The sequence below is a fragment of the Rhipicephalus microplus genome, chromosome X (genome assembly GCF_043290135.1).
Source record: "Rhipicephalus microplus isolate Deutch F79 chromosome X, USDA_Rmic, whole genome shotgun sequence".
Lineage (NCBI taxonomy): Eukaryota > Metazoa > Arthropoda > Arachnida > Ixodida > Ixodidae > Rhipicephalus > Rhipicephalus microplus.
This window is the reverse complement of record NC_134710.1, coordinates 303,233,951-303,261,525: the sequence shown is the minus strand read 5'-3', so window position 1 is coordinate 303,261,525 and position 27,575 is coordinate 303,233,951. Positions and strand designations below refer to the sequence as shown.

The 27,575-nt window shown below is 41.6% G+C and overlaps 1 protein-coding gene across 2 annotated transcripts in view; it reads right to left on the bottom strand.

The window, feature by feature from the left end:
• Nucleotides 1-27,575, bottom strand: part of LOC119161340 (follistatin-related protein 5) — a 434,331-nt gene that overhangs the window by 18,636 nt on the left and 388,120 nt on the right. Inside the window, exons 5-11 of one of the 2 annotated variants that reach the window (XM_037413760.2) lie at nt 23,793-24,035; nt 18,892-19,107; nt 16,406-16,572; nt 15,028-15,145; nt 14,338-14,496; nt 12,763-12,894; nt 7,860-8,119 (exon numbers count right to left, since the gene is read on the bottom strand). In XM_037413760.2, coding sequence (XP_037269657.2) covers nt 7,860-8,119; nt 12,763-12,894; nt 14,338-14,496; nt 15,028-15,145; nt 16,406-16,572; nt 18,892-19,107; nt 23,793-24,035 — 1,295 coding nt within the window. The remainder of the gene's footprint in view (nt 1-7,859; nt 8,120-12,762; nt 12,895-14,337; nt 14,497-15,027; nt 15,146-16,405; nt 16,573-18,891; nt 19,108-23,792; nt 24,036-27,575) is intronic. The other variant, XM_037413761.2, reaches the window with a different exon arrangement.

Below are 27,575 nucleotides of genomic sequence, written 5' to 3'. Positions count from 1 at the left end.
AGTTAGGCCAGTATATGATATGACCAAGATGGTTAGACCAAGTCGTGGTAAGACCGAGGTAGTCACCCCACATTTTCATAAGGCCATAGTAATGAAGCCTTGTGAAGCTAAAACCGTGCTAAACAAAGCATGCTAGTTGACGCACTAACTAAATCACCTGATTAACATGACGTTATTTATGAGCGCGCTAGGTAAACCGTTCTAATTAGACCTTATGGATATGATGAATATTAGGATTGTGCTAATAGGAATTACGGTAAATACCTCTATATCAATTACGGCTTTGCTAGTTGCACCCGAAATAATTCTCGCCGTTTTAATTTGAACATTATCAATTAGGACAAACTGTCTAGCGTTATGTTCATTAGGCCTACGTAATTTATATAATCGAAATTAAAACAAAACTGATGCGGCCTTTACTTCGAAGCAGACCAAGCAGATGCTGTAGACGTTCGAATTGAAAAGCTGAAAGAAGCTAGGTTATCACAAGCTCCTTTATGGCTCCAGCCTTTCATAAGTAGTGCAAGATGACCAAATTATTTTATATATATGCAAAGAAGGTGCTGAATAGCGTCGCCCATATCAAACGCTTCGCAGTCACACCAGCACCATGACAGTCATGAGTTAAACGGGGACCTTCTCAAAATCAGTGAGTTTGTCTACGAGTTTACGCGTCTATGAGTTTGATTGACGGATGCCCGCGGCGAAGATCGGATCCGCCCACAACTTTTCTTTTTGCCGCGGAGCAGTGCTCACGCCGCAACGCCAGCGAGCGGCACAGTTCAATCTATCAGCTTAGTCGTGCAGACTATGCACACACGCAAGCAGAAGTAAAAGCTATATCATCACGTGGCTGCTCTGTATCGCATTCAATTTCACCGCAATCACAATGTATCTACTCGCAGCCGCGTCGCCGCCATGATGCGAACGCTCTGGGTGACAACCTATCCTTATATTTGTATGCAATATGTGATACAATCGAAACTAGCATAAAGAGAGTGCTACGTATGCACTCTTGCTGCTTTCGATTGAAATTTCTATGCTGCAGGTGGAACGGAAAAACTTGCCCGAAACATGCACTTCCCACACGAACCCACCTGTGGGAAGTGCATTTTTATTGGCATAAAAAAAAAACAAAAGCCCAACGATCAAGCTGGCAGTCCTGCACTGCCTAAATGTTGACTGAGCGGCAGCGCTGACGTGTACGCACGTGGTGTTTCTTTGATAACCAGCGCGTTTCTAACGCCGCGCGCGTTCTTGTAGCCACTTTTATTAACACTGCTATCCTGTGATCCGCACTGTCTTCATGCCATGGCCGCAAACTCGTCTACCTGAGAAGCTCGGACCATCCTGCATAGCACCCCCATTTACAGGGAAAGCCTATGCTCAGCAAAACGAAGCGCTCACAGTACCATTATAGCGCGGTTGCCGATAGGCGATAATGTCATCTGCAGCGCAAAAACGCGAAAATTTATAGGTGCGTCATGGTACACTTTAGCGTTATTGGTGAACCTTGGGGAGTTTCATCATTTATTCAACCACTTGTGCTGTGCGTGTAATCTGATTAGAACGTCTCACAATTCTCAAGATGGTCCCGATACATTCCAGCACGGCCTGAGCTGAGCGATAACGTGTGCAACAGTTTTAGCTACAGAAACCCTGTAACAGTGCAATAAAAAACAATTGTCCATGACCGCACTTTATAAATTATGCTACATATTAGGTTCAGAGATCCAAACCCTAAATTACAGCCTAGATGCTCCAACGCCGTTCTAAGATTCCTCCCTTTCTCTGTGAACGCATAAAGCAGCCACTTTTTTTCTGTATATCCTAGTCACTCTTTAAAAATAGATAGATAGATATGTGCGGTTTAACGTCCCAAAACCACCATTTGATTATGAGAGACGCCGTAGTGGAGGGCTCTGGAAATTTCGACCACCTGGGGTTCTTTAACGTGCACCCAAATCTGAACTCTGTAAAAATGCCTCGCTTCAACTAACCGACGACTTTGTCTCAAGTAAGGTAAACTAATTTTTCATTCAGTCTGTATTTTCCAGGCTGCATTTTTTAATCATTGTACTAACATTTACCTGTACTGTCGCACTGATATTCTGCAACGAACCCAAAACTGAGCACCCACATGATGGCATGCTGTTCTTTCAATACAGTCACTGTAATAGTGCCCTAAAAAAACATGTTTATTATTTCGGAACTCCTAATTTGACTGGATCAGTTGCGAAGCGCCTTACATGCGCATATGAACCAATGAAAAAATTATAAAACTGGCTAACTGCTTTCTTGTGCAGAAATTAAGAAACAAAGTCAGTCTTCAATAGATAATAAAAGCAACTTTCCTGGAATGTTCATGCTTGGTCAAATTTTCAAACATTACTTTTCTAATATACATCAGACTTTTCCCTTCTGATGCCACTTTACCTTCTTCGATGTCGTTGCAAAGCTGAATCTATTTCCATTTGCTCCTATTCGGCAAAGTGTTTTTGCAACTCCGACATCCTGCCCTTTTCCTCAGGCGTTTTTTTCTCAGACAGGCATAAAGCGCCATCTCCTGAGGCATACGGGAGACATTGGAGCCCAGCCACAACCTCCGAGATTATCAGCCAGCGCAAGACACGTATTCGCTGTGGACCTTGCATAGGACTTCGACAGTTTAAAGTGACGCATTGCTTAAACACGTAATGATGATGGCAATGATGATTATCATGATGATATAAATTGTTTCAGGGCGCAAGGCCAATTGATGGCCAAAGTGCGCCAGTATACTATGTTGGATGTGATCAATGATGCTGGTAAGTGGTTGTATACGAGTCTAAAATTTCACGTGCCGAGGCGGAAAAAATAGTCATTTTATTTATGGGAGTGACACAAAATCAGCGTATTGAGCATCAATGACAAGTGGTCCTGATAATAAAATTACGGAGGTATTGTATGAGCATGAAGGCCTTGTCAACGCCCTTATGCCAAGGGCTGTGAGGCAGACGCTTTTTGTAATGGGGCTACCACAGCATCGACCTCTGCTCAGAGGTCATGCTATAAATTTCCTTAGTATATTACGTGAAAACTATTGACATTTTTTAAAAACGCGATCAGCTACTCATATTCATAAAGTGGATCAGCATGTAAAGATGCTGTCGAAATCACTGTCGGTAGAAAAATGGAAAGTGATTTTTTTCTGATTGTGTCTAATTCACTGCACTGGATTAGAATGTGCCGCATGGTAAGTGGTTCTCCACGTCTCACAGCTGGGTGGATTCCCACCGGACAGATGATATGCATGTGTGATGCGTGTGTGTACTTCTTTTAGGCTTGTAAGGGTTACTTGTGTGTCGCGTGACCTTGATAATGGTGGCCAGTTTCCAAAATTCAGCTGGATAACATGTAGCTTATTTCGCATTTGTCTATCCCGTGAGCGCTTCCAATGAGTACTGAGCTTTATGAAGGGTTTTAGATATACTGTAGTGACAGCTAATGTATTGGCAGCGTTTTTGTGGATGGATGCAGCTAGCTGGTACGTCAACACGTTTCCTTCAATTTCACGATGCCCTGGCACTCACACTCTTCATACGCGAGACTTTTTCTGGAATGCAGCATCTCGCGACTTGTTTAGATGCGTGAATTGTGCATAGCAGCGAGTACAGTGAGACGATTGGAGGGCTTTTGTGCGTTTGAAAAACTTTCAATGCTCTTAAAATGCTTGAGTGGCGTGTAATTAACTGCGTGGCGTAAGCTTATTTTTCTGATGTGTTGAACGACCGCATAAGCCTCTGCTGTGGAAAAGCTTAGTTTGCGGTGGAGCTCACTGGTGATCATTGAGAATGGAGCGACCACTGCACAGTACACACAAGCGTGCGGCTTCAAAGCATCCGAAAATAATTCAGGACGACTGCGTTTCTGCTGGTGTTCGAGGATGTACGTACAAATATGTGCAATAGAGGAGTGTTTTATACCTTTCTCGAAGAAAGGAAAGAAGCAAACCGAAAGGAACAAGGCAGGGAGGTAACCTGAAGTACTTCCGGTTGGCTAACCTACACTGGGGGATTAGGGAAGGGAAAGAGAAGGATACAATGTGTATATCAATTATGACTGCCCCGGCGGCAGCTGCACAGCAGGTGTCATCACGTGGTGTTCAAGGAGTGGCACGGATTCTCTCGGTAAGACCTCGTATATACGTGTAGTGAGTAGGACGTTCTCAAGGCGGGGCGCTTATTAGAGAGCCAGGAAGTACTCAAACCATAATTAGCTCTGTAAGGCTCATGTTAACTCTTTCCGCTGACCTTTAAAAATACACCAAGAAAACATGGCATCTCTGCTAATGAAGAGACCACTCCGTTGCGCTTAAACATGTGTGTGCTACCGTAGCGTGAGTACGACGTGCTTTCAGCAATGAAAAGCTGACAAATTTTGCTTCGCAAAAAGCTCGAATCAGATGATGATGTCTATCATGATGAGAGCACCTAAACTAAATGCTTCAAAGAATATTATCTAACACCAGCTGCGATTGTGGAACTTAATCACTTCAAATGATTCAAGGCTGAGGCAAAATTATTTCAAGGAAAATAATTTTACGGCCGAGGCAAAAAGCTTAAATACGTCGACTTAGCAACCCACGGCCAAGTCAAAGACTCTACTAAGAATCTTCTTGTAGCTCTTTATATAACCTCACAACGTGTGTGATATAGTACAACCGAACAAATTTTCACCAAAGATTGGGCCACCTTTGAATGTCAGTGTGCAGTGCTTCCGTCTCAGTTCGTTGTCCTGATTGAGAGCACATTGTTTTAAAGTGATGGTTCATATCTATGACATGGTGAAACTTGAAGTTCTATGACACCGTGATTACCCGTTGGGCGTTCCGAAACGTCATAGAGAATCTCGTTGGTGCTGCAGCACACACAAACAGACACACATACCGGGTGTTCAAAGGTAGGCTTTATGATTTTTCCAAAATTAGGCACTCAAAGGCACGCGAGAACCACTTGTGCAAATGGGTTAAAAGGCCAGGGGGACGAAAAGTTGAATGGTAATTACCGCTGTCAGCAGCCCAATTAACTCAAAATTATAATTACTTTTTTAGTAGCTGTGGTAAGTTGGCATGTTTATATTGCAAAAAAAATGTAGGCAGTGGTGTTTGTAAACAGTATCAGTTGGAAGATGTTTGCTCGTACGCTTGTGCTCCGAGATATCGGGCTCCTAAGTTGAATAGTCTTTCACGTGATTACGCATGAGAGAGGGTGAGGGTCCACGTAAAGCTCCTCCCAGAAGTGACGCATCTGTTGCGTGTGGTGTTTAGTGTGTGAAGAGGGTGTAAGCGTAAACGCATACATAATAACAATTACCCTTGCCCTCTCGGCTGGCGAAATCAAAATGTGACAGCGTGGTGTATCATGAGCCTTACACATTATCCTGATGAACGCGATAACAGGAGACCATTTTTCGCTACGTTTTTTCGTGACTTTAGATCACACACAGACATCTGGTGAACACATGAACTTGACCGTCTTCCGGTAGCACAGTGTGTGTACAATGAAGGTCTACAAAGGAAATTCACGTGCAGTCCTTTTGAGCTAATATGGCTGCTTCTGGCGGAAGGTATTATAAAAAAAAAATAGACGTGATGCTTGCTATAGCTGAAATGAATGGAAACGCAATGACGCTTTGCGCGTCTCTTTGAGAACAACTTGAACGGAAAGATGTGCACAGAAGAAATATTAGGTGTTGTCATTGATGACCTTGTCTGCAGTCTTTCCCTGAATGACCTGCGCCAAGTATGGTTTCAGCACGATGGGGCGTCACCACATTTTTCTACCAGGGTGAACATTTATTTGGACAGAGGTTTTCCACAACAGTGGATTAGGCGCGCAGGAGCAATGTTTTGGCTACCAAGATCTTCTGACCTTTCTCCGCTCAACTTTTTCATTTGAGGATACGTTAAAAGTCGAGCTTACGTAACAGAGCTCAGCGATGTTAATAACATAGAGGACAGAATAGTATCTGCCTGTGCGAGTATTCGTCCAGAAGTAGTGCGCCGAGTCATCAAGTCGATGCGAGAGCGTTTCATGCTTTGTGTTGCTGTCGAAGGCAGGCATTTTGAACACTGTTTGGGCCATTGACGTGTTGAGAGGTGAAAAGTTTCGATGAGATTTGTGCTTGCCCAAAATTAAGCTTATGTAGCAGCTGGAAATATGCGTTAGCAAGGATAAAACTGTTTCAGTTATTATTGGCGGAGTTGTTCTTGATTTCAATAAAAGTTACAGTATACTCGGACATCAGCAGTCACGCTATTCGCGTAGCCCAGGCAACGACCGCGCACGCTTCTCAAGTCATTATTACACACGCGCACTGGCATCCAGACTCTCCCCTCGCACCATTATCTCGGCATGGTATCTGCCACTATCGTTAGAGGCCTTGCAGTTGCATGTTATGACACTGGCTGGAAGGGTTCCTCGATTTTTGATTTTGATGGGAAGCGCAGGCATAGGTGATAACAGTTTATCACCTGTGCCAACGCTTCCACCCGCTTCCCATACTAAACAGCGCACACAACAGATGCGTCGCTTTAAGGAGCAGCTTTTCACTGATCCTCACCCTCATGCATGCGTAACATGCGAAAGACAATTAAACTTTGGAGCCAGATATCTCGGAGCACAGGCGTCCTAGAAAAAATCTTCCAACTGAAACTGTGCCTAAACACCACTGCCTACAATCTTTAGATATAAACATGGCAACTTGCCGCGCCCAGAAACAAATAATTATGAAATTTTAGTAATTGGTCTTCTGACAGCGATAATTATCATCTAACATTTTGTTCCCCTGACCGCTTAACTCAATTACACAGGTGGTTCTCACGCACCTTCGTGCATCGAATTTAAAAATCATAAAAGTTAACTTTGAGCACCCGGTATATATATATATATATATATATATATATATATATATATATATATATATATATATATATATATATATATATATACATATATATATATATACATATATATATATATATATATATATATATATATATACACGTGTGTTTGCGGTTGTGAGTAGAGCAGGAATTTCAATAAAGTAGAGCATTAAGACATCAAAAAAACAACCACCCGTTTGTAGCACGAAGCCACAAGAAAACCCGTACAAATTTATCATATAAAAGCTTCTTAGTTGCCGAAAAATTTGTCTTGGTCCAGAGTTCGAACGCAGGGACAACACCTTTCTTTGTGGCGTCGTGCAAGAAACGTGTGGTTGTCTTCTCTTTCTTTCCTAACCCATCCACCACCTTACAGGTTTCCGAAGACTCATTTGCAAGAGGAACACTGAGTGAACGTTATTTAGAGAGAGAGAAATAAATAAATGTAAGAGACAGTGAGGTTTAACGTTATTCACAGTGCCATAATCGTAGATGTGAGCTTACACAACGATTGCGAAATTGTGAAATTGTCCAAAGGTAGCTAAATGTTTCAACAGCCCCGCCCCGGTGGTCAAGGCACTTGGCTGCTGGCCAGCAGGTCACGGGATCGAATGCCAGCTGCGGTGGCTGCATTTTCAATGGAGGCGTAAATGTTGTAGGCCTGTGTTCTCAGATTTGGGTGCGCGTTAAAAACCCCAAGTGGTCAAAATATCCGGAGCTCTTCACTACGGCGTCTATGATATTCACTTAGTGGTTTTGGGACGTCGAACCCACATATCAATCCGAATAAATAAATGTTCCAAGAGTTATTCTGATGATATTAAAATAACATTGAAAAAGGCTTTGGTTTGTTGGTTTAGGAGATATGTTCTCTTAGGAAAAGCGCCGTGGTAAGTGCACTTCGCTTTTCTCTCGGGGTGGTCGCGGTACTTACATCGACGACGACCATCTGTATGCGCGATATGATGAGCACACGGCCCTTGGTAGGCTGGGAGACGTAGACGTATCGGTCGGCCACGTTGATGGCGCGGCCCCAGGAGCAGTTGGCTCCCCGATCACCACACACGTACTCCTGCGTGCCCGGGATGATGTCGACGCTTTGTATCTGGTGGTAGAGACGGCAGTTGTCCGGATCGTACACAGCCACACCCCAGTCGTGGAATGTGAAGAACCGGCGCTCCTCGGATGGTGCCGCTGAAAGTGAGCGCGCGCAATGAGGACAATGCAAGACAGTTCCTTAGTAGAGTTTGGATATCAAGTTATATTCAAGAGCTCTCTTAACTATCACGTTATTTTTAGTTTTGTTTTACATCTCTGTAGAACATTAGGCAGTGCTGGAGAGTAAGACAAACCTTGTTTCAACTCAAGAGAGCTCAGAAATTGCAGAAAGTTTCTCACATTTTATAGCTTTCACTTCACTCGGAGATAACCCTGTGCACCATTTATTTATAAAAAAGTTAATAAGTTATTTTAAGTACTAGTGCAATTAACCCCTCTTGCAAAAGAGCAGAGGGAGGAAATGAAGGAAAGGCAGTGTAGTCAAGCAGAGGCACGTCCGGTTTTTCACCCTACGCCGCGGGAAAACAATTCGATTATTAAAAAGAACAAAGAAGACGACAGAAAGAGATATTAAGGTGGAACATATCTACCTGCCCATCGCACACTTACAAGTGATCGCTTAGGCTGTCTCTTTAACTCGATATCAATACTCGTCTCAATTTACTATAGCCTGCGACGCCCAGGGCCATGGTCTGAGGATCTTTTCGAAACGGCCGGTAACCTAGTTGGTTTAACAAACTGCACAGAACGTTTTTTTTTTTTGGGGTCACAAAGCGAGAACTAAAACCAGTATGCGTTCTGTTGTTTTGTCACTGTTGCATCAGTCGCATATGGAGGAGACTGACGTTCCTGTTACAAATGAGTATTGTTTTGTGAAATTCATTCGTAACCACATGCGTCAGACTAAGGTTGCTTCACGGCGGGAGATGGGCGATGAAATGTGCAGCTCCTTCAATTGACCTATTTTACCTAGGTGTAAGTTCCTCACACAGCGATCACTCAACAAATTTGCGACACTTCGTCAGCTAGCGAGTGAAGGCCCCTTGCAGTGTCGCTTCACGACAATGGTCGCAGGACTGTGTAGGCGTTCCGTGGACAGTGAGGCATCATCAGCGAGGTCATTACCAACGATGCCGCAATGTCGCCGCGAAAGTTGCTTGCAGAACCCGAAAGAACAACGGAGGAAGGTCTCGGCAAGCCAGATTTGCCCTCGCTTTCTGATAGGCACATGCCGTCATAACGGCCACCATTAGAACAATATTCAATGCATTACACTCATATAAAGCCTGCTTAACAAATGTATGTTCATTGAATAGTGACCAAGGCACCTCAGAGTTAACTTTGGGGTTGCATCACTATTTCTCGCGAGGGTAGATCAGTTGCATTAGCACTAGCTGCTGAAACAAAGTCTTTCAAGGCAGGTCTTCAGAGTTTCGTTTGGTCAATTTACATAATGGTCATCCCCCACACCTTGTGGGCGTGTTACAACATTTACGAGTATTGTGAATGGAAACATTAGCAAACGTCTAAAGCTATAGTTTAAGCCTTCTAGAAACAAGTAGGGCCAGAAAGAAATATTTCTGATATGGTTTGCAAAAACTTGGGGGACGCTTGAGCATTGCCTTTACGAGTAAAACATGATGAACAAATCGGGGCGCGTTCGCATCACCTTGCTAGCCTAGCTCCGGTTCTCAGTGCATGCCTCAACCGCGCGGTAGGTAACTGAACGACTGTACGCTTGGAATTAGCCACTTGAAAACTATCCCAGACTGCTTACAGCAAAAAGAGTTGCCAAGTGCCCACTACGCCATGATTCTTCCTTTGGCGAATCATGGAAGGGCCCAGCCTGTTAAGCGAACGCGTGAGCTAACGCAGCTACCGATTTTGTTCATGCTTTTGGAGGAGATGTCGTAGGGCTTTGGAATGAGTGGGCCTTGAAAGCAACCACTCCTTGCGCGATTCACACGCTTTGATGCCTGGCACAGCTTTAAGCGTCTGCCACACAATATTACATGCGTTTAAGAGGCTATGACACTACTACATGGAATGCAAATAGTGATTTTACCGGAGAAGTTGCAAGCTATGGCGTGGGCCTGTTCGTAAAAGATGATCTTTGTATTTCTTTTAAACTCCATACACATACGCTACCGGGAAAACCATGGTTGCAAAAAAAAAAAGGTATTTTTGTTGCTTCAGGTAACTGCAGTCTCTGAGATGTGCCAGAGACAATAGAACACTGCTTTATTTGCTGCAAAGATCTGATTCTGCGTTGGGACATGCTTCACATAATCGTTAAAAAGATTTTAACATTAATTCACATACTATAGGTCACCTTTTCCCAACATGTCTTTGAAAAGTGCCCTTTGATATGTTCTTTTTTATGGGACGGCCCAATCTGTGGAAAACGCGCATGCAAGACATTTACGAAGAACTTGACTTCAAACCAGACCAGCACAACATCTTCATGAGGTGTTCATCTTTACCAACGTTTTGAAGAACTTCTCATTTTCCAGACTTGCTAAGTATATATGTATGTTAGCCTTTGAATGCTTGTGTGTTACTTATGCGGTTATTGTACCTGAATGAATGCAACACTATACGCCTCAACAAATATTGGAGTTCAAAATAATCATTAGAACAAATACCATGAACCAAAAAAAAATGGCGTGACACTGTGGTAGAACACCTGATTCCGACGTAGACAGCCTTGATTTATTTCTCACTGAAACCGACGATTCTTATTTGCATAAAAGCAGCCTGTTGCTTTTATTTCCATAAAAGTGGCCTGTCAAGCGGGCTGTTGCTTTTTTCCAACTCCCTTAATCAACACTGCATTCGTGGGAATGAACTTATTATTATTATTATTATTATTATTATTAATATTGTTATTAGTATTATTATTATTATTATTATTATTATTATTATTATTATTATTATTATTATTATTATTATTATTATTATTATTATTATTATTATTATTATTATTATTATTATCTTCTTAAACTTTTCGGCCACGGAGAAGATAATTTTTTTGCACACAATCAACAACACCGACACAGGCGCAGAAGCCGGAATTTCCGCGAAACAAAGTCTTTAACACTATCGCGCATATTAATATATGAGCTATTTTAAAACTTTACAGAATTGTATTAAAATCTCGCCTGGAAATACCAAGATTTTCGCTTCTCGAGGACACTTTATTGTTGTGATGCACATCCATAACACATTAAGTACAAGTGAATAATCGACTACTGTACAAAGAATCCCTCATCAATTCGCCCAATGAGTTCAAGCAGACACATATTGCATTTTAAAGGGGCCCTGAAACAGTTTTTTTGAGTAACCATAGAAATAATTCACTGTAAAAGTGTATTACCTCACAAATTGAACGCCACAAAAATGGTAAGAATCTGTGCAGTACGAGCGGAGTTACAAAGATTTGTCACACGCTGCAATCGTGTTCTCTCTTCTCTCGTCGGGACGAAAGCGCTGGATGCTAAGCAGGACGAGTTGGGAGGGGCAAAGGAAAAAACGTCACGCGCGCTTCGCCTCGGGACCTTTAGCACGTTCTTCTTTTTTTTTTCTTCTTCGCATACGCGGCTTTTTCAGTTTGATCGCGTGCGCACGCGTGGACATGTACCGGTCTCTCGCGGCGATCTCTGTAATAACCAAGCGCGCCATGTTCAAATCAATCCATGGCTAATAGATTGGCAATCTACGTTTAACTTTGGAGCACCTTCCGTGATGTGTCGAGGGATTGATTGATTTGTGGGGTTTAACGTCCCAAAACCACCGTATGATTATGAGAGACGCCGTAGTGTAGGACTCCAGAAATTTTGACCACCTGGGGTTCTTTAACGTGCACCCAAATCTGAGCACACGGGCCTACGACATTTCCGCCTCCATCGGAAATGCAGCCGCCCCAGCCGGGATTTGAACCCGCGACCTGCGGGTCAGCATCCGAGTACCTTAGCCACTAGACCACCGCGGCGGGGCGATGTGTCGAGGGAAAAGAAAGCAATATTTAGCTGACTTTTGTAATTTATTGTGAATTCCAGTCCACGTGCTCCGCTATAACATTTTGCTCGTGTGTTTTGGAAGCCTCTACTACTGATCGGCAGCACTTTATGACTATGCTCGAAGAGTGTTGCAGGGCCTTTTAGGAGTTGAAGCCGGAAATTCGTCAGTGTTCTAGGAAACTGGAACTAATTACGAAGACGGAAGTAGGAGTGGCCAAAGACGCGCTTCGTTAAAAATGAGTACTGGAAAAAAAACACTGCATTTTTTCTTAGAATATAATGGTGGCTGTTACGCAATGTCATGTCATATCCTTCATTTTCAGCTATTTTGTTCTTGGGTATTTTAAATCTCGACTGGAACAAATAGTAATAAAAGATGAAAATAAACCAGCCGACGTAAACATTAACGTTCTACGCATCAACATGCGTATATTAGCTTTAAATTTCAAGTAGGTCTTCTTGACCCTTCATCGTGGACGCTTCTAATCCCGCAACATCATTAAGTCCCTTAGAGCATGAAATCCTTCTGTAAGCTTGCCGTTGCCTTCAGAGTAATACGCTATCAGTCGTTTTAATGCAGTTTACCCAACGCTTCACTGACCAACATAGTGCGCACGCAAACTTCCTTTACGCCTCAGTTTTTCTCCTCTCAGCTGCACAGCGAAAAACACGGGAAAACTCTCTTAATCGATTTTAGATTCCACGGGCATGCATAGTTAAGCGCAAATGGTCTTATCTTGAGGCATTGAGTTTCCTTACTCGGAGTGGGCTGGTCTTGGACAACGAGTGAGCTGATGTCCCTTGTGGATCCAGCGGGATTGGACGCAACGCACATGTAGGCTCCTGTGTCGCTGTAGGTAATCTTGCCGACCATTAAGGCTGTCCCGTTTCCTAGAAGTGGCGGCAAAAACAAGAGGGGTACAGTCACTCTTGCTCGTCTTTTTATGCTTCGAAAATAAGACATTCCACGAGCAAGTGGAATGTCGCAATCAAGTAGTGCGAATTCCACGAGAACGTGAAACAAAGCAGGCAGTACAAAAAAAAAAAAACAACCACAGTAAGAAGCCGGATGTCCTAGGCTGAAAATGTACTCCTTTCGTGAGCTTTCAAGAAATACGTGATACGAGAAACGGTACGCTGTGTCGTTTCTGTCCACAAGCAGGGTTGAAATATTTCGTAGGGACGTACGTAAGTTTACGTGCCTAATTTACCGTAAATTTACGTAGCTCCGAACTATCATGTCACTTCCTTTGCAGCTTCTTTACAGCGTCGTTGCCGTGGTTCTTAGAGAGTAGACGTTTCGCGCCTCAAGCCCTTCGTTCACCGTCTCTACCCAGTCTAAGTCACGGCCAGGCTGGCCGCTTCGGCCAGCCTGGCCGTGAGTGTCAATAAAATGTGCCTTACTGTGTGAATGTTCTTTCACAAGACTTGCGTATATAATATATGTATTTACGTTCGTGTTTAAGTACGTATGTCCTGACTACTAAGGCACTATGAAATATACTAAGCGGCGATGAATTCGCCGATGACTACCAATGTACGATAAATTCGCCTAGGGCCTCTGTCCTTTCCATTCAATTTTTTGCAAAATAGTTTGGAAGCGAATACATTCTACCTAACCATTCAGTTTTTTGAATAAGAGCTCTCCCCCATTTCTTACTCTCTCTCTTCAGAGACATACTTGTTCAATTGTTTTCATTTGTACAATTCGCCCATTTTCCGCTAAAAAACCAGAGGAATCTATCATAGATGATTTTCTGAGTTCCGCAGAAGCCTTTACTACTGCATGCATACCTTGTGCAACCATTATTACGCCAAGTAAATGAATTGCGATGGTGCGTCCTTTTAGGATTCATAACTTGTGCGGCTAGCTAAACGCAGTGCGCGGCACTGAAAAGATGCTGACCCTCTAAGCGTGAGGTGCACATGCACGTCATGATGTTGCGACAGCAGAAGGGTGGCGGCACTCTCCCGCCCTATAATGTTACGTTTACTTGGTGCACATTGTGAGCTACTGGTGTGGTGGTAATGATAGAAAATTGCGGACTAAGCTGTATACGTCCATGTTAGTTTTCCTGAAGTTGTAATAAGTTCTTTTTGGTATTTGCATTGTATCCTGGTTTGGTACACATCCCATAGTGGGGCACTGTATACCTGAAGAAAATCTGTGGCATTAAGCAACATTCCGGCTTGAGCCCGTCGACTGAAACAACCTTTGTTAGAAGTAAGCTCAAGCGGCAATCTTTTCATGCATAATGCATATTCAATTAGAAGATCAGAATTAACCAAAGCTGAACTTTGCTCATCGATGCACGAGCGGAAAGTGAGACTCACCTATGATGGTATACTTGTCAGTGGCGACTCGAAGGCCTTCGTCGTTTTTCAACCATGTGACCCGCGGTGTGGGTACTCCTGTCACGTGACACTCCATCTCGGCCAGCTCACCTGGTGCTCGCGACTGAAGCTTTGGAATCACCCGAACCTCGGGCATTGCTGCGAACAGCAGGTCGCACTTGTTTTAAATGTGTGTCACCAGGGACAAAACAGGAAACGAATAATTGCCAAATTGCCATGTTCTTCATTCTGCATCAACTAGCTTGGCGGCGTCTTGTACGTTAGCAATGTTTCCTGTCTGATGTCGAAGTTAACGCGCGACTTGTCTTTTGCTGGAAGCATGAATATTTAGTGCATTTAGCCGCCAGTGGGCGTAGAACTTGCCGGTCGTTGTGCGAGAATATGGCTGCCACATTTTCTTCACCCTAAAAAATTATATGCCTTTGTAAAAAGTAAACGAATGCGCACAATAAATTTTGTGATTTACCACGGTGTAAAACTTTTTTTCACATTGCTAGTGCTCCCGAGAACTCTTTAATAAATGAATTATACGCTTGTAGCTTTACTTAGCTTCTTCTGTTTGACTTGGAGCTGGGCAGTTTACCTGCCTAATGCTAAATAATACAGACAACAACATTAAAAAGCATGAATGGCAGCGCATGCTCGCAAGTAATGGTGAAATGAGCTTACTTTGAACGTGTAAAATATGCGTTTGAATGACGTCATGGTTTCTTTGGGCGTGGCAGGTGTAGTTTCCAGAGTGGACCAGTTGCACGTTGGTGAGATATAGGGAGCCATCAACGAATACCTGAAGACAGAAACAGAGAATGCTGGTTACGTTGGTGTTAGGTAGCTGTAGCCACAGTCTAAAATTTCTTTGGCAATATGAAGTATTAGTTTTTTATGTATAAATTGCCAAACTTGAACGAGACCAAATAATGCACGACGTTCAGCGTTTAATGCCAGCTCAACACTAGTCTTACTAGTCTTCATGTAGTCGTCCAGAGGTCATCATAGCGACCTTTGTACTGCTTTTCGAATAATAATAATAATAATAATAATAATAATAATAATAATAATAATAATAATAATAATAATAATAATAATAATAATAATAATAATAATAATAATAATAATAATAATAATAATAATAATAATAATAATAATAATAATAATAATAATAATAATAATAATAATAATAATAATAATCATAATAATCATAATAATAATAATAATAATATCGCTTACCACAGATCGACAAGTAAAGCTAACTTCACCTTTTATATAATTATGTCAGGCAAAGCATTTTTTACTGGAGAAAAAAAGCAAAACACACTTAAAAAAAAAAGAAACTTTAAATGGTCCCACCAGAAAGTGATACTTAGAAAGCGTACGACTAGTCTGTCGACGTCTCAGTGTTATTCATTCACATACTGACCACTTGAGTTATTGTATAAATTTCATGCAGACACAATGGTAAAAGCAAGCACCCTAAAATGCTTGAGGCGTAGGTGCGATGATCATTGGTATTCTCTGCTCATTCAACTTCTCAACTCGTATAATGTACCGCTATGCAGTTTCAACCCATGGTGCACTCAATTATGAGCCTTTATAATGAAACAACGTTCATTGCAACCCAATTTTTTATAACGGGGACGCATAGTCTCTCTAACCACTGACAAAGCACGATATTGGTGGAAAGGAATTGCATAAGAAAAGACATCATGGAAAAAATGTGGCTGTGGTTAGCGCTTTTCATCATGACCAGTCAGATATATTTTATATTAAGAAACTCTCTAAACATCCTTCAGGAAAATGTTTCATTTTTTCTATACTTAATGCTACGTCTACAGAATTGGCATTTACGCTAGCTTTTCTTTTTATTTTATGAAGTTGTAGTATGCATAATGAAACGGTGGTACGGCGTTATTGTACTGAAAGCGTGGTCCTTAATTCCATTACCGACAGTTTAGACGTATACGAGATCAATCAGATACTTGCTAATAACGCAGCTTCCACACAGCTCTAACTTTCGCCTGTGGCAGCATGAAAGTACAAACGATCTTACCTTGATCTCATCTTCACTTAGCGAAGAGAGGTCCATGTTGTTTCGTCGCCACACAATTGGAGGCGGAGGAGTCCCGGTAACGTCACACTTGATCTCAACATTGTCACCCACACGAGCAGTCACATGGTTTACCTCGAGAGACTTATCCAGCGACACAACCGAGACGCCTGACAAGGAAGAGCACGGAAGGGAAAAAAATGTGCAGCAGTATAGAAACCACAATGAATTGGAATAGTAAAGCATAATCTTCGGGTGCTATAAACATATCGTTTAAAGCGGTATGGCTTGCACTTATGATAATTTATTACTGCTTGTGGTGGCTTTTTGACCCTTACCCTTGGCACCAAGAAAAACGTTTGCTGAGTACGAATGCGTCAGCGAGAAGAAAATATACGCAATGAACTCATTATTGCCAGGAAAATAGGTATACACTATAATTACTGATAGCTTCGACAACGTTTAATGCCTACACACAATTCAGCGACACATCGCGTTCAAATAATTCAACCTCAATATTTCTAAAAATCGCAGAAGAGAACATTTATCCCAAAATCATGTTGCCGTTATTAAGTTGGTAGTGTAAAGTTGTTGCTGTCCTTAAATGCAATGATGGACACACTAAAAGACTGCTTTTAGCGACAATTTTTCACAATGACGCGCAAGCCAGCTATTACGTACGTTCTTTAAGTATTGTTTGTACGTTCAGCGAGAGGATTATTATTTACCACGCAGCATGATGTTTGTATTGCTTCTGACTTTTGCACTTCTTATTCAACGCAAAATATATTTTCAAAGTGCGGATTTTGACCAGGATGCCAGTGCGCGCGTATATAGTTGACCTCAGCAAGCTAGAGCACAGACAAAGCCAGAGAGCATTTACAATAGAATTGAAAATGGTAGGAGTATAGGAAGAAACACTGCATTTTATTCTGTACACCTTCCTGTCTGCGTCTAATACTGACTTCAATACAAAACAATATTGCAGTTAATACACCAGCTGTGATTGAAGGAAATTTTATTGTACAGGCCATAAGAAATGACACTGCTGACGATCGTAAGTTTAATTTCAACATGTCTCACTGTGGTTACGTCGTATTTACCTTGCGAAACCAGTGTGGCCACCACCAGTATGTGAGTGAACAACAGAAGCAAATCGTGAGAGATGTCTGGGTGCATCGTATTTGTGCTGGTCCTATAATATATCTTCACCGAATCGTGTTTTTTTGTTTGTTATTGCCTGCAATCGATAATTTTTATCATTTCTAAAATTCAAGAGACTGGCATAGATAAGGATGACACAGGCACAGAAATGGATTTACCCGTGGCTGTGGGGAGCACAAAATTCTGCAACAGGCATAAAGCAGTGATGTAGAAGGACAACTGATAGTAACTGCTGGTTACTGACGAAACTGCATATCGATGAATCTACTAGATTCGCCTCGCCATATCGTCATGTCGCTAGATGCATAAAGACTCAACACCAAAAGGTTTTTGGGAATATTTACACAGCTATGGAGACGTAAGGGTGACGCACAAACTGTTTCTCTATGAAGAATACACTAAGTATTACAAAAGAAACATGAGTATGTACGATTACATTACCTCAATATATTATAGGTCTCATGAGCCACTTCAATATAGACATTCCACCCTTTTTTTTCGTGTCCTTTTTCTTTTGATCTCTTTGTCTTTTAATCCCCGATTCCCCTTTTTTCGAGTAGGATAGCAACGCGCGTCTGGTTGACCTTGCTGCCTTTCCTTCCTTTCTTCTCTTTATGCTATCTTTCTCTTCAAGACATGCTTTTATCAAAGTTGATATTTTTGTGTCACTAAGCTGAATCGGAAGGACCACATGAAGATCAACTTCAGGAATTCTCATTATGTAGGGAGTAGATTTTTCTATTATAACCTAAATTCGAATCGGAATCTTATGCAACACGTCTTACCTCATAGCTTAGAGAAACTATGGACACAAACGAATCTCCCCTTTACCTTACCTATCTTCGATAGTGACGCAGTTATGAGGTGAAGCTTATCGGCCATATATATATTCAATTTACGGATGTGTGTGTGTGGACAGGTATTTTCGCCAGATCAAATAGTTTTACGATCTGCCTTTTCTGGGCTGTCTCAACACGAACGCTTCGTCTTAGGCTACTGTCAAATTGCTGTCACGAAAACGCCATTGCGTCCTCCTTGACAGCGCCCTTCCGCTAACTCACTTTTGACTACACAATAAGCGCACACACTCTAAATGATCTCTTCCGATGCATTGTACCAGCAACACGAAATCCCCAAGATTGAACGTGTCGTTCGGTCATGGCATTTAGCTTAGCGAAAGGGGACCAGCAAAGGACGTGATGTGTCCATGAAAAAGTAAGTGTCCGTCACGCAGCATGCGCGATATCAAGCACAACGAATTCAGGAGCATGCTATGACACGATCGCGGCAAGCGGAGAGGGAAGAGCGAGCGGGGGCGCACTTACTGTATAACTTACTAAAGGCAAGATAGAACTCGTTGATGTTGAGGCGGCCGTCGTGGTTGGCGTCGTCGAAGAGCAACATGTCAGCCAGTATGCACACGGTGGACAGCTGGCCCAGCCGGTCTTCCTCACCGGCCTTCCACAGCTCTTCGGCCTCCAGCAGCCCGTTGTGGTTGTGGTCGTAGTGCGAGAACATGATGCTCACCAGGTACTCGTTGCCTGCATTACACGAGATTAGGAAAAATAGAGATACAGGCGCAGGTGCAATCTCTGCGCAAAGCCACTGCGAGAATGAGAAACGCTGTACCTTCGTTTACTAGGAGCAGCAGTTCATGTAGGCCTCCGCGTTTGCAATCGACAATGAAAACTAGTGAAACGCTTGAAGATTGCATAATAAGACTTCAAAATTTACCTGAACAGTAAGTGATTTAGCGAAAATCGGCCGCCTATGCCAGTTGCCCTTTCTTAAGTTGAATAAGGTTTGGATATTGTATAAGAAAAAGTTTTTAATTGCATCAGATCAGAGCAGAATGAAAACTTTTGACCATGAGATTAAGAGTTTTCATTCGGCCCGTCCTCTACTTCATAATGTTAAACCGCTCAAAGCAAGGACGCCCCCTTCTCTCTCTGTCTCTTTCACACACACGCACGCACACACACACACACACACACACACACACACATATATATATATATATATATATATATATATATATATATATATATATATATATATATATATATATATATATATATATATATATATATATATATATATATATATATATATATATATATATAGATCATCAGCCTGACTAAGTCCACTGCAGGACAAAGGCCTCTCCCATGTTCCGCCAGTTAACCCGGTCCTGTGCTTGCTGCTGCCAATTTATACCCGCAAACTTCTTAATCTCATCTGCCCACCTAACCTTCTGTCTCCCCCTAACCCGCTTTCCTTCTCTGGGAATCCAGTTAGTTACCCTTAATGACCAGCGTTTATCCTGTCTACGCGCTAGATGCCCGGCCCATGTCCATTTCCTCTTCGTTATTTCAACTATGATATCATTAACCCCCGTTTGTCCCCTAATCCACTCTGCTCTCTTTTTGACTCTTAAGGTTACACCTACCATTTTTCTTTCCATTGCTCGCTGCGTCGTCCTCAATTTAAGCTGAACCCTCTTTGTGAGTCTCCAGGTTTCTGCTCCGTAGCTAAGTACCGGCAAGATACAGTTGTTATATACCTTCCTCTTAAGGGATAATGGCAATCTACCTGTCATAATTTGAAAGTGCTTGCCGAATGTGCTCCACCACATTCTTATTCTTCTAGTTACTTCAATCTCGTGGTTAGGCTCTGCGGTTATTGCCTGCCCTTATATAGCCTTTTACAACTTCAAGTGCACTATTACCTATCTCAAAGCGCTGTTCCTTTTCGAGGTTGTTGTACATTACTTTCGTTTTCTGCAGATTAATTTTAAGACCCACCTTTCTGCTCTCCTTGTGTAACTCCGTAATCTTGAGTTGCAATTCGTCCCCTGAGTTACTCAGCAATGCAATGTCATCGGCGAAGCGCAGGTTACTAAGGTATTCTCCATTAACTCTTATCCCTAACTGTTCCCATTCTAGGCTTCTGAAAACCTCCTGTAAGCACGCGGTAAATAGCAGTGGGGAGATTGTGTCACCCTCCCTCACACCCTTCTTGATTGGTATTCTGTTGCTTTCTTTATGAAGCACCATGGTAGCAGTTGATCCCCTGTAGATTTCTTCCAGAATATGAAGAATTACAGGCCGATCAGCTTGCTCTCTGTAGTGTACAAGCTATTTACAAAGGTAATTGCTAACAGAGTAAAGAAAACATTAGAACTAAATCAACCAAAAGAACAAGCAGGATTTCGAACAGGCTACTCAACAATTGACCACATTTATACTATCAATCAGGTAATAGAGAAATGCTCAGAGTATAACCAACCACTATACATAGCCTTCATAGATTACGAGAAGGCGTTTGATTCAGTAGAAATATCAGCCGTCATGCAGACACTGCGGAATCAGGGCGTAGATGAAGTATGTAAACATTCTGGATATATATATATATATATATATATATATATATATATATATATATATATATATATATATATATATATATATATATATATATATATATATATATATATATACTCCTTTCCCATCTGTTTGTAATACCTCAGGCTCCAGCACTCTATCAGTCGACAGCGCCTCCATCACGCGCAGTTCATTTAGATGGAAAGTTCATATGCGACTGCGTCAAGCGCTTGAAGCCGTCATTATCATGTGACGTAGTTGCAACTTCATATACAGCAAGTTGCAAGTACTACGCAGCACGATTTACAAAAAAAAAAAAAGAGCAACGTCCTTACATCCACCTACTGCATTTTGCTTCTAGTATGACACTGCCTTGATGAGCAACTAAGGGGATGAATTACAGCTCATGATTACTGAACTAGACACGGAAAGCAGAAGTGTAGGTCTAAAAAGTATTATGCGTAAAACTAAAGTAATGTGTAACTGTCTCAGCAGAAAACAGCGCTTTGGAATAGGTGGAGAGACGCTAGAAGCCACAAAGGAATATATATATACCATCCCTCCACCATTCTAACAGTTTCAAAAGCGTATATTTGTCATAATACGCACAACAATATTTAAGAACTACCGATTCGAATACTCCTACATTCCCTAAAATGTGGGAAACTGCTCACGGTGATCCCGTTTTTAAGACTAGCTGTAAAACTGATGCCTCGAAGTATTACCGAGTTCTATTCTTATTGAAGCAGTAAATATTTTTGGGCTGGCTGCTCAGAACAAATTTACTTTTGGTGCGAGAAATTTATTTATTCTGAGTCAGCATATATGCATGCCTCACTGGTAGCTCAGCTATCACTAATCTTCTTACTTTCATGACGCAGATATTCGCGCCTCTTTATCAGTGAGTGCAGGTTGACACTAACCTTAGCAAGGCTTTTGACGTATATAGTAAGCCACTCACTTCCTATGGATAACCTTATGTACTGCGCTGAAGTGATCTTTCAGTTGTTAATCTTCTTCGCAGTTATCTTCTTCATTGATCATGTTATGTTACCGTAAATGAACGAATGCCTTCTTTGTACAAGGTTCTCTAACGGGGTCTGTCAACGCTTCGTTTTAGGGGCACTGGTGTTTTTAATTTTTATTTACCAACGTTTTTATTGCCATTCTTCTTACTTCCTTAATATGCTGAAGACACCAAGATATCTTAGCAAATTCATTTTTTGGATCACCGTCACCAGGTGCAGTCTGATTTGTTTTCTTCTTTCCGAATGGTGTACGAGCCATAACATATCCCTAATAATTCAAAGACCTAAGTAACGTGTTTCAATCTCAAAACTTCCAGCGTGTCATTTTGATGCTCTGTCAATTCGGAGTAATTATGAAGGGTTCATGAAATCAATTATTCCAGTTTTATCTTCATTACGGCCTTTTGCCCACACTAAGCGCGTTACTATGCGGTGTCTTTGTTGTCTCGGCTATGTTAGTAAAATATCCAGGGATGCAGTTCCCTTATACCCCCCTACAAATTGTGCAACAAGATATGTCTTCCCATAGTTCAATATGCGTTTGTGAATGGTATTTCTGATTCAAGCAGTAATACCCCTGGGCGAGTCCAGAAAAAGTTGCCAAGCTATATCACAATCGTCTCCCTCGAAAGGTCCATGAATCCCGCTCTAACGCTATTGGACTGCTATTCCCATCATTCCGTCTCTGTCGATGATCATTCTCGAGCTTCTCGGTATAACACTCGAGTCCTGAACATTTCCTGAACTGCTAAACTTCATCGTTTTTAAAATTTTGCATAATATAACCAAAAAGCATATATATTTTTTCATGTACATACCTACCTGCCTATTGCCAAGCGTTCACTGGACGTTAAAGCATTCACTGGAAGCAGTCCTTATGGTGTTCATTTTCTTGACGTCTTTCATAGTCCCCACTCAACATTTTCCTCTTAACTTAGCAGTCCTTTAATAGTGTCGCGCATTGTGAGAGCCCTTTCCTCGTTCGTTATCTTTCAATTTACCGTGCGCTTTGTTGTATGCAAACTGCGCCTATCACTACCCTGTTAGGTTTCTTAAGTTAATTTATTTCACTGCTGTTTTCCTCTCTTAGTTTTTCACATTTTATTTCTTCTTTGTTCTTATGTTGTTTCGGATAATGCTCTCATTTTAAAATTTATCACTGGCAATAATTTCTGTGCGCGCCAGTAATATGAAAAGTCATGCTTTGTACCTGTTTTCAGGGTACATTTTCACTTATAGAAAAAAAATGCAAAACTTCGCACCAGTGGTTCTAGGCCTGAAAGAAGTGCAGAACTGGCCGGCTTTCCTTATTTATCTCCATGTTTTCTTCGTTTCTCCTCTTTTTTTCTCGCCGTTTCGCGTATCTAATTTTTTGTACAAATTTCCTCGTATTTTTTTCTATTACTTTCTTTATATGGCCTATCTTCTGGTTAGGTCTCTTTCTTCACTTTCTTTCTCATACTCCTTCTGCTTCATTTTCTTTCTTTATTTGTTGCACTTTATTTCGCTCTCTTAATGACACATTCTCTTTTTGTCTCTATATTTCCCCCTTCCTTTTCATCCCTTTCTTTCTCTCGCTATCTTTCACGTATCTCACGTGCTCCACTTCGCCGACAAAAGTTTTCGTTTAATGCTCGCTCCAGCTGTACTCGGTAGCAAGGTTGCCCGATTCCCGTTGTGCCTAGAAAACTGTGGTTTCCAGCGGACACCAAAGTCTTTAGAGCCGGCTTAAACAGCTGATCTGCTAAAAAAAAAAATCATGAAAAAGCGGCCACACGGCAATAATGAAACCCGGTGCTCTGTGTGTCCCCTCACCTGTCTTCTTGTTATCCGTCATCTTGGCGTTGTTGTAGAGCAGTAGGTTCTCTTTCATGAAGTCGTACTCCTGCTGAGTGCAGTCCTGCTGCGTTGAGTCTTCCGACTCCGTGGTCGTGGCCACCTTTGCCTCGCGAGGTGGCATGTTCGTCCACGACGAAGGCACGTCCGTCTTCTCAGCCTTGCTCTCAGGGCCCTGCTGGCTGCCGTTGCTTTTCTCCGTAGAACTCTCGTGCTCAACCCCTGTTCGAAAAAAGTAGAGACGTAGTTCACCACGTTATCATGCAAATAGTGTGAACCTATACGTAAAGAAAAAAAAGAAAGTGATTTAACTGTTTCTGGTAGTCTTCTTGGCACGTAATAAAACCTTTTTAAAGAGACACGTGAATTCTCTTTGAAGATCTTTACACTCTCTCCATTCCATGGAGTCGTGTGACCCACGAGAGAGTAACATGTCTCCTTTAAGGGAAGTCTTACATCCACCAAGTCAGGTCTCACCGAACAGAGGAATACTTAATCTCTCCTCCTTTTTTTTTTCTGTCTCGTGGAAAATGTAACTATCAAGAATAACATTATCAGGAGCAAGTATTCTTGTAGGGGATACTCGTTGCCTTTGAACACAACCGTAGAAACACGAGAATTATTTTAAACAGGAAATCTGAGCACGGAGAGTGATTGGTCTCAGCACAACTTTGATGACATTTTTAAATCGTAAATGACAACGTGACAAAGCTACGGTACGCAGACTAGTCCACGTAGAAGTTTATATATATATATATATATATATATATATATATATATATATATATATATATATATATATATATATATATATATATATATATATATATATATATATATATATATATATATATATATATATATATATATATATATGTTTCAAATTACTGAATAGACAGCAACATGGAAGCAGCAATGCCAACGTAAGCATGCACGTTGGCCAAATTCCCAATTCACGGCTCAGCGTAATCTATACTGACAAGCCCATCTGTGTTGCTACACTGCCGCTGTGATCTGTAGTTGTCATGAGTCATTTTTGCTCCTTTTCGTGGCTTCGAATGAGCTTCAATCTAATAAATACAGGGCGTGCTGGGTCAAGAAAGAAAGAAAAAAGCAAGCAAATGACCGGCGGGGAGTTTTTTTTTTTTAAGTTATAGATAAGTTTCCGGTTTCTTAATATGCGTGAAAATGTAGAAATATGAAGATGAGTGCACAATGAGTGGAATATAAGAAAGAAAAGTGAGAAGCCATTTTCATTATATCCGAGTACACATCGGGTGCAAAATTGCTGCACCAGCTGTTGTACTAAGCAACGCGAGAAGTGGCGATGGTCACTGGTCAGACCATTTTACAGACCAGTATATATATATATATATATATATATATATATATATATATATATATATATATATATATATATATATATATATATATATATATATATATATATATATATATATATATATATATATATATATATATATATATATATATATAAGCAGCCATTTATTATTAGTTTTCTTTTAGGATGAAATATGGTTTTATTTATTTCTACAAGTATAGTCGCCGCCAGTTTGGGAACAACGAGTCCTTTCCAGCAAATACGACTACTGATTCATATGACAGCCCTATTGGCGGCATTTCTTCTTATCATTAAAAGAAACATGACCTTTCCTAATTACTAATCATGATAAAAGAGTAAAAGAAAACTGCCGGAAAAATAATTATCTCTAATGCCAACTTCGCGTGTGCTCGACACATTGTTTAGGCCATCGCACAACCAGGCGCCTTCAACGTCTTTTTGAATGCTAGCGCCATCTGCCGGGCAGCAGTACAAACCTATGGCTTTAGAGAGTGTCCTTGCCGGCGGGCAGATCGCGCTAGTAAGTTCAAACGCTTGAAGCCTCTTTATCGTTTATTGCGCGCGTGGTTTGAATAAGGCTTGGGGTAGTCGCTTTGACAACTGAAAATTTTGCAGACGAAGGTGCATTACTTGCTGTTTATGTTTGTCATTGTTTGTTTTGTTTTTGAATATTGAACTAATGATTCAAGCAGGTTAATCAACGTTGTTATTTGGCGGAATGTACTTTCTTCCACGTCATAGAAAAGCTGTGGCGAAAGATTTGACCAAATTTACGAACCTTTCTCACACTTTAAACGAAAAAAAAAATAACCACTAAATAGAGCTAAAACGTTACAGGCATTAAGCCTTCATATGATTAATGGCTAAACATGGGCTTTCTAGCCATGTTCTTTGTGCCTTCAAGCCTTTTCATCACGTTAACTATAGCGCCCTTTATCATTCTAAATGACCCAAGTCACATAGTTTTCAAAACAGAGCGAGACAATTAGTGTCTGGATACACGCATATTAATCGCACATTGTTTCGTATACGGTAAACTAGAAATAATATATCAGCGAGGCTCCGCTTTATTTGCTTTGTTTACTTGTGGTGGGCCATAAAGAAGAGAAATTACTTTTGAAGCCACCTGGACGTATTGCAGGATGATTCACGTGCGCTACCTTTAGTTCCCAAGTTGCCTGAACTGTCATGATTACACTTCGCCATAGAAGCTATGGGGAGAGAGTTCCTTGAATTAATGTACGGACGAAACCCTTAGGCCTCTGTTTTCAAAGAGCATGCAATTAAAGGGGGTAGTTATCTAGCATGACGGAGACTGAACGCCGCTGATGTTTTGCAGCGGCCGGGGTTGTTGTATACTGCACCTTCATTATCACCTGCGTGTACAAGCTTTTGTTTTATTAGTGCCAACATTTGCTCAGAGATAGAGAGGGAGATTAATGTTTCTTTGGAGGAATCAGAAAAAGAAGAAGCTTCATTTCTTCCCTTAAAAATGAGGGACCTCCTCAATACAGGTGGTCATTTGCCTTTGTTGCTCTCGTGAACCAAATAGACAGTGGTTCATAATGGAATGGACAATTTCCCCCTTCAACAGCTCCAGTGAAGCACTGTGCCACTTAAATAGCGCCATCTCGTCTATTTTCCTTTTTCTATTTTCACACAATGTTTTAGAAAATAACAAATCAGAACGCAATTAAAGCTCAGGCTATCTTTCACTTTTGGCTTACTGTGCCCAATCGCTCCGCACACACATTCTCTGAGCGCCGCGCACAATGAGTATGTTCATATCTGCATCGGAACCGTGGTGTGATCAGAACCTAAAATGAAGTGTCTACACGAGCGTTGCTGCAGTTCTTGCTTTAGTACAAATGATGGAGATTTCGTTTTATTGTGATCACACTTATATGGACACTTTCGGCTAGATTTTGCCGCCGACGTCGGCGTCACTCACCATATGTATACATATCTATATATATGTAAGCGCAAGAAAAAAAATAATCCAGAAAAAGACTCCGGCTCGCGGAATCAAACTTGGGACCTGTGAGCCGTGAGTGCCAGGTGTTAATTATACTGAACCACTAACAAACACCCCCTTCGACCTCAAACGGCAAGCTATCTATATCTACCACTTACCGCTGCAAACGGGCATCTCGAGGGGAAATATCGTGTTTTCAGCACTACGAGCAATGTGGAGCAGTGAGCGCGCGTCGCAACATCGTCACGACGCAGCGGCGCGCGCTCTCCGATCCCACGCGTACTTCGCGCCGCAGAGAAAAGAGGCTACGCTCATTCGCGCACCCTTATCTAGCGGTGGGGTGGATCGTACGTCAAGGCTGGCCTTGGGCGATTTTGTTACCGGGCGCACAAAGGTTACTGCAATCGTTGCACAGTCTCCGTTT